Source organism: Cynocephalus volans, chromosome 16 (assembly GCF_027409185.1).
Source record: "Cynocephalus volans isolate mCynVol1 chromosome 16, mCynVol1.pri, whole genome shotgun sequence".
In the NCBI taxonomy this organism is placed as follows: domain Eukaryota; kingdom Metazoa; phylum Chordata; class Mammalia; order Dermoptera; family Cynocephalidae; genus Cynocephalus; species Cynocephalus volans.
The window spans coordinates 20,794,038-20,807,915 of record NC_084475.1 but is presented as its reverse complement, the minus strand read 5'-3'; the positions used below and the strand labels follow the sequence as shown (position 1 = coordinate 20,807,915).

General features: G+C 41.0%; 1 protein-coding gene across 1 annotated transcript in view; it reads right to left on the bottom strand.

The window, feature by feature from the left end:
- Positions 1 to 13,878, bottom strand: part of RPTOR (regulatory associated protein of MTOR complex 1) — a 417,690-nt gene that overhangs the window by 328,308 nt on the left and 75,504 nt on the right. The window contains exon 2 of the mRNA XM_063080629.1: positions 11,297 to 11,399. Within this exon, the coding sequence (XP_062936699.1) occupies positions 11,297 to 11,399 (103 nt within the window). The remainder of the gene's footprint in view (positions 1 to 11,296; positions 11,400 to 13,878) is intronic.

Here is a 13,878-nt window from a genome sequence, read left to right as displayed (position 1 = left end):
AAAATAATTTCAATCTGATATTCACATTTGAGGGTAAAAGACAGGTATTTTGGGGGCATAAAACACTCACAAAATCTGAGTCTCATGGGCAGTAAACCACAGAAGAAAGTAACAAAAGATCCATGAGACTGACAGAGACTACAAGACTCCCATGTACCATACCTATAGACCAAGGAGTCCAATGGCCAAGAGGGGTATCTGAAAAAAAAAAATCAACAACTAATAGATTTGAGCTTTGAAAAAATTATTGATAGCATGACAGATCTACTGAAACACATGTAAAAAATAAACTCATAAGTTCATAGAAAACTTTGCAAATAAAATAACTATCAAATTTTTATCTACAGTGGAGACTACACTAGAAGGGGCAATACCGGGCTTCTGAGCCCCTGGTAATATTGTCTCTTGATCTGGGATACATGAGTATGATTAGTTTGGGAAATTTTATCAAACTATATACTTGGATTAGGTACTCTTTTATGTATCCTATACTTCAATAAAAACTTAAAATTAAAAAATACATAGAGCTCACTGCTCAAAGAATCTTTGTACTTCTCTGTACCTTGTATTTAATAGATACTTATTTGTTAATTGACTTATTAACTGAGCACTGCCTACTAGATCAAGTGCAAATTTCTCTGTATGGCTTTCAAGGACTCTGCCACTAATTAGTTGCATAACCTTGAACAACTAATTTTTGATGGAGAAAATACATAATGGCAAAAGAGCTACTTTGAAATTAGAAATGGTTTTTAATGACTTGTACTTTATTAACCATAATATTATCTCTCTATACTTTATAATTACTAGTGAGCCTGAGGCAAAGCTTGGAGACACACAGCTGTAGGGGCAGGGGCAGGAAGCTCTGGCTGGCAGCCCTCGCGGCACCCATCTGTGGTCCTGGGAGGTATAATTCTACAGGAGCCATCCTCTACAATCTGGCCCTGCTCTAACCACGAAGCACCACTCCGCACAAATCCCCAAAATAAATTAAGTCCCTGTGTTGTCTACCGCTGTGTTGTTCAAAACCAGGAGCTGGACGGGTTTCAGAGATTGGAGAGGATGATTAGGATGCCGTGTTTTAAAACACTGGCCTTAGGGCCAGCCTGTGGCTCACTTGGGAGAGTACAGTGTTGATAACACCAAGGCCATGGGTTTGGATCCCTATATAGGGATGGCCGGTTAGCTCACTTGGGAGAGTGTAGTGCTGACAACACCAAGTCAAGGGTTAAGATCCCCTTACTGGTCATCTTTAAAAAAAAAAACACTGACCTTGTGCTTTGCACACAGTGCACCCTGGAAAGTGGAGAGGGAGGGAGGCTCCAAGCAGTTATGTATACCATCCCTCATTCAGAGGCAGAACGGAGATACTACCTTGAGACGCTGGCATAACTGGAGAGAGAAAACAGGGTTTTTAACCAGCTGTGGGCACAAAGCTGTGCCAGAGCACATGGCAGCGACTGGCAACAGCCCCAGCCCATGCCCTGGGGGAGCCCAGCTGGTCTCCAATGCTCAGCCCTCACAGTGTGGGCTTGTCTCCTCCTTCGGTTCTGTGCCCCGCTCTGCCACCTCCGCCTGCAGCCCTTTCTGAGCACCGGGCCACACCTTGTATGGGTCTTGGTTGCACTCCTCTGGTGACGGTCCTCTCTCCCCAGCTGAAGACTACAGGGCGGGTGGCACCACTTACGGTTCTTTTGTACACAGCACCATGTTTAACACATGAGCTCCACGCCACAAACACCTGTAGACCAACTTGCCTGATCTGTAAATCCCAAGTTTCCTGTAAGAATCAATGATAAAGTCTGGGCAAGTGCTCTGTAGACTCTAGAGCTATGCAAAGGGCAGTCATCCGTACTTTTAGCTCATCTTCGCAGGGCCTCTCAATGCCCATGTGTGCATGTCAGGGAAGAAGAAAATGCTCTCCTCTAAGGAAAGAGAGAAAAACAAAGCCAAGTGCCCCCAAGTATCTTCATGGGGTAAGAGCTCCCCTGCCTCTGACAAGCCTCTGGCATCCTTAGCTCTTCTGACACACAGCTACCATGAGCCAGCACGTAAAAACTACCTCAGCTCAGTGACACCTCCTCCTGCTCAGCATTCCACTCTTCTACACTCTGCTTTCTAACGCAGATAGTTCCCCAACAGCTATGGAGTATGCATTGTTCTTTAAGCAATTTTTTAGAATTACTATTGTAGCATTTCATGTCGGGCCATAAAATGAAACCACCTCTCCCCTGCTTCTCTGAAAAGAGACAAAGTCATCTCTGGGAAGTTAAACAGCATCTTATTGTCTAGAGGAGCGAGAGGCGGTGGGGGGGGGAGCATGAGAGCCAGCCGCATCAGAGCTGAGGATACAGGGGCGTGCACGCGATGCCCACTGCCGGAGACCAGCTCCAGTCGAGTTGGGGGCCCTTGAAAAAGGGATGAGGAGTCGGCGAAAATAACAAACACAGGCAGAGACCTCGGTTCCTCTGAAGCACGTTCTCATTCTGCGGGCTGTCAGCGCTGTTGCAGTCAGAGCAGCTAAAGCAGCTGAAGCAGCCCTCAGGCCGATAACAGCATTTTTATTTGTTACACAACACGGGGGGGGGGGTTAATGTGGGCATTTTAACTACATAAACCTTTAAAATTATTAAACCAATAGTCAAACGGAAACTTTTTCTTAAAATTACATCAGTTCTCATAAAATTAATAATCCACAAGATTAAATAAAACTCGGTAGTCAGCCAATTCTTTCCAGTGATTATATCTGTTGTGGTCGATTAGTCTGTGACTTACTGTTCTTGACGTTTCTCACCATTGTGTTTCTTTTCTTCTTGCCCTCGTATTAATCTTAAACTTATTACTACCGGCAAGCATAAATTATATGTCTGACTCAAAATTGAGACGGCAGCGATTGTGGTTACAAAGTGTTAAACAAACCTTATATATATTTTTAACTTTTAAGTACTATAAAAAAAATTCTAACAATTATATTTAAAACTTATAAATCTAACAATTAAACTTATAATCAACTAAAAATTTAATGATTCTCATATTTCTATAGGCATGAACCTATTGTTCATTTGGAAAAAGAATAAAGGATATTTGAACAGCTTTATCATGCATGTACTTAACATAACGGCTGTGTGGCCCAATGTAAAGTGTCAAAGTGCACAGCACCATCCCTCACAAAACCAGGTGCATTCAAAATTCCATCTATAATCTTTATCTTTAGGAGAGAAAGTTGTGCAACATATGTTTTTGTCCCAATATCTTACAAAGATGTTTTTATTTAACTTAGGACACCAATGAGTAACAGGGTTTCTACGCATTCTTTCTCATAAACTTAATTCTTCCTATAGTATCTTTTTCCATTAATTCCAACCATTCTCTTACCATTAATGTAATCCCCTGTAAATGACGTTTGCCAACTTAAGTCATATTTAGGACGTCGCCTAGGAGGGTACCAAATTTTTCCTTTTCCCATTTTATAACCCATATAACCATTTACCCAGATGGTGGGACGAGGATGGGGATTTCTATTGTTTATTAATTTCTTCGGTAAAAACAATTGCTCATAGCTACTCATAAGGTGTTTTTAAAACATCCGTTGGTGTAATAAATTGACTCAAAAGGGACAATTTGGAATTGTTCAATCTTCCTGGATCTTTTGTGGGATAATCTAATTTTATGACAACTGTTTATGTGTCATTTTTTGCATCTTTTGGAAACTCAGGAAACTGCCACACTGACCAAAACATCAAAAGAGAAAACAAAAGCAGCACCACTATGCCAAGGCAGAGATCTTTACAGTGAAAGCAAGTGCTCGTAGCCATGGCCCTGCCAGCAGCTCTCCCTCCGGTAGCCTTGCCAACTCGGAAAGGGCAGCCCAAGCTATTCTTTTCAAGACCCCACCATGCCGTGGACCGTGCCAGCCCACACCTCCGCGCATCCCATCGAGGGAGGAAGCCACGCAGCCACTGCAGGGCAGTCCTGTGTAGCTTCTCCCTGTTGACCACTTCACAAACACTGACATGTGCTCTGCAAGGGCTCTCTCCAGTGTGTTCAGGCAGTACACACACAGGTACACAAAAACAGACTGAGCAGCAAGAGTCCACCTGTTTTTCAAGCCTCCCACACCCCTCGTCTCTGAGATCAGAACAGTTTCAACCCAGCACAGACCATCTCCCTCTCCTCTCTCTCCATCCCTGCCCCACCCCACACAAAAGAGATCCTCATATTCACAGCTTACAGTAAAGCACAGGGGACTTGGCCAGATTGCTACTGGACATATCCGATGTTTAACTTGTAAAATAAAATAAGCAACATCATGCATCTACTATCAGATGTCTGCTAGAGACATTCAACTCCAATTGAGCAGCTATCCTACAAGGCTAGCATACTTAATAACAGTACAAAGAGGCACGTTTATGGTAACCCTCTGTTGTAGTCAGTCACAGAGGACAGAGCAGAGGAGGCAGATTCAGGAAGCAGCTCAAGCTCAAACCCAGCACCTTGGTGTGTGTTGGGGAGAAGAGATGGGGATGTGGTGTTATGCAGGGGAGAAGCACTGGGGTTGGTGCTATGGTCTGAATGTATCTCCCAAAATGCATGTGTTGAGACTTAAACTCCAATGTGATAGTATTAAGAGGTGGGGCCTTTAAGGGGGGTGACTAAGTCATGAGGGTGGGGTCCTTATGAGTGGGATTAGCAACCTTATAAAAGGGCTGTAGGGAGCAAGCCAGGCCCTTTTGGCCTTCCATCCTTCCACCACGTAAAGACAAAGAGTTGAAGGCGCCATCTTGGAAGTAGAGACCAGCCTGGCTGGTCACCAAACCTGCCAGAGCCTTAGTCTTGGACTTCCCAGCCTCCAGAACTGTGAGAAATAAATTTCTACTATTTATAAATTATCCAGGGACATCCTGCAAAACAAGCAGCCTGTAATCTTCAAAAGTGTCAAGGTCATGAGAGTCAAGGAAAGCCTGAAGACCTGCTCCAGATTAGTAAGATTAAGGTGCCCCAGTACACTGAGCAGGATCATTGTGCTACAAAGGAAATTATGAGGGCAGCTGGCAAACCTGATTGCAGCCTGTGGCTTGCATGGCAGAAATGCGTCCTGCTAATTCCCTGATCCTGATGACTGCAGTGTGATCCCTACAGAGAAACTCTCTGTGTGCAGGAATTACACACTAAAGAATTTGGAGGTGATGGAGCTCATGTCAGCAGCTTGCTCTCAATGAATCAGGAAAAGACTGCTTAGTAATAAGCAAATAAAATGTGGACTCTTAGACACCATTGCAAATGGGCTGAATCAAATCATTAGGATTCTTTTTTCTTATACCACATTGTCAAAGTCACTATCACTAGGAACAGGCCTACCCACGTTTTAATAAACACCAAAGAAAAAATTTTTCAACTCAGAAAAAATATATGCCCTGCTGAACTCAAAACCCATTTGAAATTATTACAAAGCCAATTACATTCCTAAACTGTGGGATCTTTCATACCAAGAAGGAAGTAAGAGATTCTTTTCATTTTCATTAACATTGTGTAAATACTGATCAGAGAGACTATGGAAGATGGCTCCTTAGGGGGTTGGGGGAGGGGCAGGTGTGCAAGTGAAAGAACCCTCCAGAATCTAATAAAAACTAAGGCTCCTGGCCTGGAAAGTGCAATTCTATCCTCAGACAACACCAGCTGCACAGTCCCTGAGGAACACACAGGAACCCAGGTTAGGAAGGATGCTCTAAAAATCCTAACACAAGAGTAGTTAAAGTGGGAGAAAACAGAAAAACAAAACAATTGATTAAATTCAGCTGTGATAGTGACAAATGAAGTGGAAACAGTCAGAGGTGGCTAATAAGAAGTCAACTTCAACCAGCACAGTCACCAGGAGGGCAGTGAGCCAAGACAGCGTCTGAGAAAATCGACCACAGAAAACAACTCCCTGGGCATGGGGGACAAGGGGCCTGGGTGGGGAGGCTGTAAGATAAATGCCATCATCCTAAGACACCCTCAAATAGTGAGACAGGCAAATAAAGCACGAAAGCAACTTTTAAAAAAATCCAGATTGGAATAATTTGTAATTTTTGTTAAAGTGATAAAGGGAGCTTCTGCTTGTGTTTAGGATGTAGAAAGCTGCAAAAATAGAAAAAGTTGTCCTATTCCTACCAATAAGAGAAAGTTGAATCAACAACATCATAAGTTTTCTAGGACCCGTCAGAGAGGTGAGACCTCAGGGCAGCCACAGGACTGCAAGAGTGACATCAAACACAACTTCGTCCTTGGAAAGAGCACACTCCAGTAAAGGAGACCAGCTGAAGTAATGAATCCTCAAAGCCCACCCGTGGGCTAGCACATCAGTTTGGAATAGCTAGGGGTCCCAGAATGAAGGGAGTACACACTCCCCAGCACGCACTCCCACTGGGTGTTCATGAAAAGCAACAGGAGGCAGGGCAGAGGAAAGCTCCCTGGGCAGCACAGTATGCGGGAGAAGCACAAGGCACCACCTGCCACCACAGACCTCTCCTAGGGAGCAGAGGCCAGAGCCCCTGGGGCCCGAAGCAGAAGACCTTCTGTCCACAAAGCACAGGCACAGAGCCCCTGCACCTTGGGGGAAAGAGTAGACACAAAACCTGAATTGTTCAGGGTGAGCGTAGAAAATGTTCTCCCAAGACACAGGCAAGATCATTGATGATGGGGTGGGGAGAGAAGCAAAGGTCTACCCTGGGGTAGGGCCAGAAAATGCCTTGGGTACGGAATTCCATTCTGATACAGGGCACAGTTTTGCTAACACTGTAGGAGAGGCAAAAACACTGCAATGGCACTACAAGCAAGGTCCAGATGGGGTCTGGCTAAGACTGAGGAGAAACCAGGATAACAGAGGATCCTCATCCTCCATGAGCTGAGCACTGAGTCCAATGCCAGGAAAGAGGCAGGAGAGGGGACCATTCAGAGGTGCAGATGTGCAGACACAGCTCAGGCTGCAGGTGGAGCAGCATCCGTAGGGAAAGCCCTGGTGCAGGCCTGCAGCCACGCTAAACACTCGAGGAAAGGACTGTGCTGGTCAGTTTTGTGTGTCAGCTGGGTCAGGCTGCAGTACCCAGGGATTCAACCAAACACCAATCTAACTGCTTTGAAGGTATTCTGTAGATGCAGTTGACATCTACAATCAGCTGGCCTGAAATAACAGAGGTTTTGTTTAGTTTTGTTTTTTGTTTTTGTTCTTGTTTTTGTTTTTGGTAAACTGGATGAGGGTAGGCCTCATCCGATCAGTTGAAAGGTCTTAGGAACCGAACTAAGGTTTTCCTGAGAAAGAAGAGGAAATGTCTGCTTTAAGACTTCAGCACCAGGGCTGGCCGGTTAGTTCGTTAGTTGGAGTGTGATATTTTAACACCAAGGTCAAGGATTTGGATACCCATAATGGTCAGCCACTCAAAAGAAAAAAAACTACAGCACCAGCTCTTGCCTGAGAGTCCCAGGCTGCTAGTCCACCCTACAGATTGCAGACATGACAGCCCCATGATCACATGAGTCAATTCCTTGAATAAAATCTTTGTTCATATATACATATACCTATATTTACACACATGCACACACAGTCCTCCTATCGGTTCTGTTTGTCTAGAGAACCATGACTGATACAAGGACCAATTAATCTCTAAGAATTTGAAGTCTCTGCTGCAATGGGTGTAACCACAGCAACAACAAAATCCAACCCCACCTAACTACAGACTATACCATTTATCTCATTCCCTATTGTTCTTCTACACAGAATGTCCAGCATGCAATCAAAAATTATAAACTTGAGGCTGGACAGTTTGCTCAGTTGGTTAGAGTTTAGTGCTGATAACACCAAGGTCCAGAGTTCAATCCCTGTACTGACCAGCTGCCAAAAAAAGAAAAATAAATTAAATAAAGTAAAAATTATAAAGCAAACAAAAAAGCAAGAAAAAGCAAATTATAGTCAAGAGATAAAAGCAATCGAAACACCCATACTCATAGATGACCCAGATTTCTGAACCGTAGGTCAGGTACTATAAATTAATATGATTAATAGAGGTTCTAGAAGAAATAGTGGACAATATGCATTTCAACACAGAGATCAAAACTGGAATAGACAGTCAAATGGAAATGCTAGAAATAGAAAACCGAATATCAGAGAATAAGAATTCCTCCATCTGGCTTATCAGTAGACTAAGATGCAAATAAGGAAAAGCTCAGTGAAACCAAGAGAAAGCAGAAGAGCTTATCCAAAAGCTGTGAAACAATATCAAACAGTCTGACACATATAATTGGGTCCCACAAGAGAAAGAAAATAAGGGAGAAGAAATACTTTTAAACATAATGGCTGAAAATTTTTCAAAAATGAAAACTATGCAAACTACACATCTAAGAAGCTGAAAGAACCCCAAGAAGAATAAATTCCAAAAGTCAAACAGATATGTCATAGACAAACTACTAAAAATCCAAAAGTAAAAAGAAAATCTTGAAGGCTGTCAAAGACAAAAGAAACAAAACACAGAGAAATAAAGATAAGAATTACAGCAGACCTCTTATCAGAAACTATGCTTGCCAGAAGACAATGGAGTGACTGTTTTAAAGTACTGAGAGAAAAGTGTCAACACAAAATTCTACACCTAGAAAAAGTATCTTTCAACAGCAAAGACAAAATAAAGAATTTTTCAAACAAAAATCCAGGAAAATTCAATGCTTGAAGACCAGCACTATAAGAAATGTTAAAGGAAGTTCTTCGGGCAGAATGATTATGATACCAGATAGAGAGCTGAATGGACCTATGCAAAGAAACAACAGTACCAATTATGGTAAATGTGAAGGGGAATATAAAAGACATGTTTTGCCTTTTCTTTAAAGTCTTTTAATAACTGACAATACCAAGTGCTAGTAAGGATATGGAGCAATTTGAACTCTCATACATTGTCAGTAGAAATGCAAAATTGTATAGTTGAAAACAATTTGGCCATTTCTTAAAGAAATAAATATACACCAAACTATGACTTAATAATCACAGTCCTAAGGGCTGACCCATGGCTAACTTGGGAGAGTGTGGTGCTGACAACACCAAGTCAAGTGTTAAGATCCCCTTGCTGGCCATCTTTTAAAAAATAATAATAATTATTATTATAATCTCAGTCCTAAATATTAACCTGAAAGAAGATATTTCCACACAGAGACCAAGGGCTTGCAGCAACTTCATTCATAATCACCAAAAACGAGAAACAACCAAAACCTCCATTGACAAGTCAGTAAATAAACAAACTGCAGTGCACCCATGAAATGGAGTAGAATGGAACAGACTACGAACACACGCAGCGAAACAGATGACTCTCACATGAATTCTGCTAAATGGAGAGAAGACACAAAAAACTGCAGACCATAGATTCCACTTACATGACATTCCATAAACAGAAAAACCGTAGGCACAAAAATCAGAACAGTTGCTGCCAGGGGCTAGGGAAAAGGGAGGGCATTGATTATGAGGGGACCCGAGGAAACCTGTTTGGTGTGACAGAAATACTCCACACACTGCTTGTGTTATTTGTCACATGATATATATTTGTATCTTTGTCAAATCTTGTAGAAATGTACACTAGGCATACAAGGTGAATTTTACTGCATATAAATTGTATCTCAATAAACCTGATGCTATAAGAAAACAGTAGATAAGTGTGTAATGGTTAAGAACACAGTCTCTGATGGAAGAAAATATTTGTAAATCATACACTTGATAAGGGACTAACATTCAGAATATATAAAGAACTCTTCAACTCAACAACAACAACAAAACAAACAAAAAATCAGTTCAAAATGGGCAAAGGACTCGAATAGACATTTCTCCAAAGAAGGTATGTAAATAGTCAATAAGCAAATGAAAAGATGCTCAACATCACTAATAATTAGGGAAATACAAGTCAAAACCATAATGAGATACCACCTCACACCCATTAGGATGGCTACTGTCAAAAAATAAACAAAATAACAAGTATTGGTGAAGATGTGCAGAAATTGAAACCCCTGTGAATTGCTAGTAGAGATGTAAAATGGTGCAGCTGCTGTGGAAAACAGAACAGCCAATCCTCAAAAATAAAAACAGAATTACTATATGATGCAGCAATTCTACTTCGGGTATATACCCAAAAGAACAGAAAGCAGGGACTCAAACAGATATTTGTACACCACTGTTCATAGCAGCGTTATTCACAATACCCAAAAGGTGGAAACAACCCTAATTCCATCAAGGGATGAATGTATAAACACAATGTGATCTATCCACACAATGGAATATTATTCAGCCTTAAAAAGGAATGAAATTCTGACGTATGCTATAGAATGGATGAAACTTGAGGACATTATGGTCAGTGAAATAAGCCAGACACACAAGGACAAATATTGTATGATTCCACTTATATGAGTTACCTAGCGTAGTCAGGTTCATATAAACCAAAAGTAGAGTAGTGGTTACCCAGGGCTGGGAAGAGGAGGGAGTGGGGAGTTATCGTGCAATGGGTACAGTGTTTCAATATGGGATGGCAAATAAGTTCTAGCAATGGACAGTGACGGCTGCACAACAATGCGGATGCACTTAATGCCACTGAACTGTGCACTTAAAAATGGCTAGAATGGTATTTTATGTTATGTATGTTTCACCACAATCTTTTTAAAAAAAAGAACACAGTCTCTGGACTTGGACTGCATAGGTTCAAATCTCAGCTCTGCTGCTTACTTACAAGACAACTTTGGACAAATGACTAATCTCTATGTCTCATCTTCCTCAGTTCTAAAATGGAGATTAATAGTAGAACCTACCACCGAGGGTTGTTGTGAAGGTTAAACAAGTTAATAAATGTAAGGTGTGTCAAGCGGTACCTAGCACGCTGTAAGCACTCAACAAATACTAGCCATTATTATTATTATGATCTACTCATACATAATTATGTAATGCTTTGCTGCAAATGGTTCAATTTACCTTTTCTACAAATATATTTGCATGTGGGTATCAATCCATTTCCTTAAAGTGTATATAGCTACTATATGTGCCAAATGTAGGACAAATTTAAGAGAGAAAATTATATAACCCAATAATTATTATTTTATTAATTTTCCTTGAAACACTTTCTCAACCACAAATTATAAGTGAATGCATCTAAAATTACTTAAAGGTTATATAACTCCAAAAAGAAATAAAACACTCAGATTCACACCAACTGGAGACAGACCCCTGGACTGGGCCAGGAGAGGGCCAGCCCTGCCAAGCCCAGACTCCTCCACAGGTGAGGAGGGGGATACTGGCACTTACCAATCCAGCATTCTAGCCGCGCACACGGTGTGGTCTTCACCACATCTGGAGGGTCCACACCGACATTCAGGCACAAAACTAAGGCAACACTAACCGTCTTCATCTGAAAATACAACAGAAAAAAAAACAAATATCTCAATATGGTACTCACAGATGCGTTTTTCCAATTTTTAAAATGTCCCCAGAACACTCTGCCACTCCCCCGCCCTGCCCCTCTAGCCAGTCTTTCATTCACCTTATCCGTGCCGCCCCAGTGCTAGTGCATGAATAACCTCCTTCTCTGAAGACAGGTTTGAGAGAGAGCAAGGTGGGCAGGTGGGCAGGTGGGAGGGTGCATGGCAAGCGCTGCTTTTCTCAGGCTTCCGCATGATCAATCTCCAGAAGCAGAAGAATTTGTTCAAAAGATCTACCACTTTAAGGCACCTGATACATTCTGCCAAATTCTTTTGCAAAAAAATTGCACAAATTTATACTCCTACCAGTTTATCACTGTTCTCGTTATTCAAAATAATTAATCATTTGATGAGGAAAACTGCCATAGTGATTTAGTTTGTATTCTTTCATATTAGTAAGGCTGAGTATCTTTTCAAGTGTGTATCCACTATTTGTATGTTTCCTTTTCTGTGAGCTGTCTGTTCATATTTATTACACGTCAGGCCATTCAGCAAGACACGCTGACCTCTGTGCCCTAGGAGCCACAGTGCCCTCTGCCGGGAGCACCCCTCCTCCAGTGTCACCTGGCCAGCTCGGACCCTCTCCTCAGGTCTCAATTTCAATACCAGTTTCTCAGGGTGCAGCTGTCCACTGAATGCTCGATGGCATATGAGCTCTCCTCCTGGCAAAGCGCCCACAGCCTATGCTCCCAAAGCTCCATGAAGGATCCGAGTTGACTCATTGGAGCAAATACCTGCCACAGAGCAAGTGCTATTTGCTGAATGAGTGAGTACGTGCATTTTCTTCTAGCATTTTATTTTTGTTTTACAGTTCACCCTTTAACCCATCTGGATGTTGTTTTCACATATGACATAAATAAGACGAGTATTAGTTTATTCTCAAAAAACTAGCCATCTGTACCAATCCCCATTAAATAATCTTTCTCAAACTTGTAGGTTTGTAGGGACCCCTTAAACATATTTAATTCTCATACAGACAAAATTCCACTTGTGAGTAATTAAATTTACACATCAGCCCATCAGTCAGTACTTCTAGCACTGCAGTAACTTAATTTATCTTTGCACTTCACAAAACTTGGGAGTGCCAGTTTTTCATCTTTGAAATTTTTTTAGAATTTTTACTTAGCTATTTGATATTCTTTTTTTTTTTTCAAATTAACCAGTTATTCAATTATTTTATCCCTTTGGGATTTTGATTAAAGTTGCACTGAATATAAAGATTAAATTTGATAAGAAGTGACATCCTCATAATATTCTATTTTTCTATGTGGAACACAGTATGTTTCTCCACTTATTCAAATCTTCTCTTAATTTTTCTCAGTAACATTTTTATAATTTTCTTCACAGTTACTTATTGATAATTGCTGATATATAAGAATAATGTTTAGTCACTTTACTAAATTCTTAATTAACTGTAATTGCTTTTTGGTGATTCTCTTCAGGTTTTGTAAGTACACAATTACACTATTATACTGTCCACAAATAATGATGAGTCTGTCTCATTCTTACCAACAAATCATTCCTTGATCTTAATGTATTAATGTATTGACCAAAACTTCTAACATAATGCCACTAGTAATCACAAAATGATGTTAATGGACATCTTTGCACTTGACTTTAATGACATTGTCATAAATGTTTCATCATTGAGAATTATGATGGGTACTGATTTTAAATGTAATCACATTTAAAACCACATAAAGGTAAGATTCTTCTGTATAAAAGAGAATTTTTAAAGTTGTTTGGGGGAAAAAGAAGTGTATTAGTGCTTTCTCTCCCAACACTTAAAAAAAAAAAAAGAAGTATTTACTAATGACAATACGACTCTCTAAAGGAACTGCACCCCTGCCTCCACAGGCATGCTGCAGACAACCATGTCTGCCCAGACACGCACCAGAATCTTACAATTACGAACCACAAGAGACAAATGGTCCTTTTACCTATTGTCAGGAGAAAAGGCTAAAAATCAACAAGAGAACAAGAAAAGTTATTGTATTTGTTAGTCAACTTCCAATATTTAAGTGATCAATATCAAAAATCCCATACGGCTGATCAATTATTTTATAGCAAACTCAGCCTCTGAGGATAAGCTGCTTAAAACTAGACATTTTGTGGAAACATTTCTGTGGTCTTGCTGTAGCCGTTATGAAGAGCCATTAACACCTGCCCCCAACAGTTTTCCATAAAGGGCTTTCTTCCAAGCTCTGTAATATGGAACTTTTGGGTCTCTGTGAGGCATTGCTTCAAAGCCTGGAGCCAGTTCCCAGTTGCTTCCTAAGGAAAATGCTGACTTTCCTTCAGGTCACCATAGGGCCCCTCTACGGGGAAGGGAAGTCTTCCACAGAGAAAACGATCTATATGGATCAGGGTCTCTAAATTTTCAAACCAGACCATCTGCTTTCACCATAG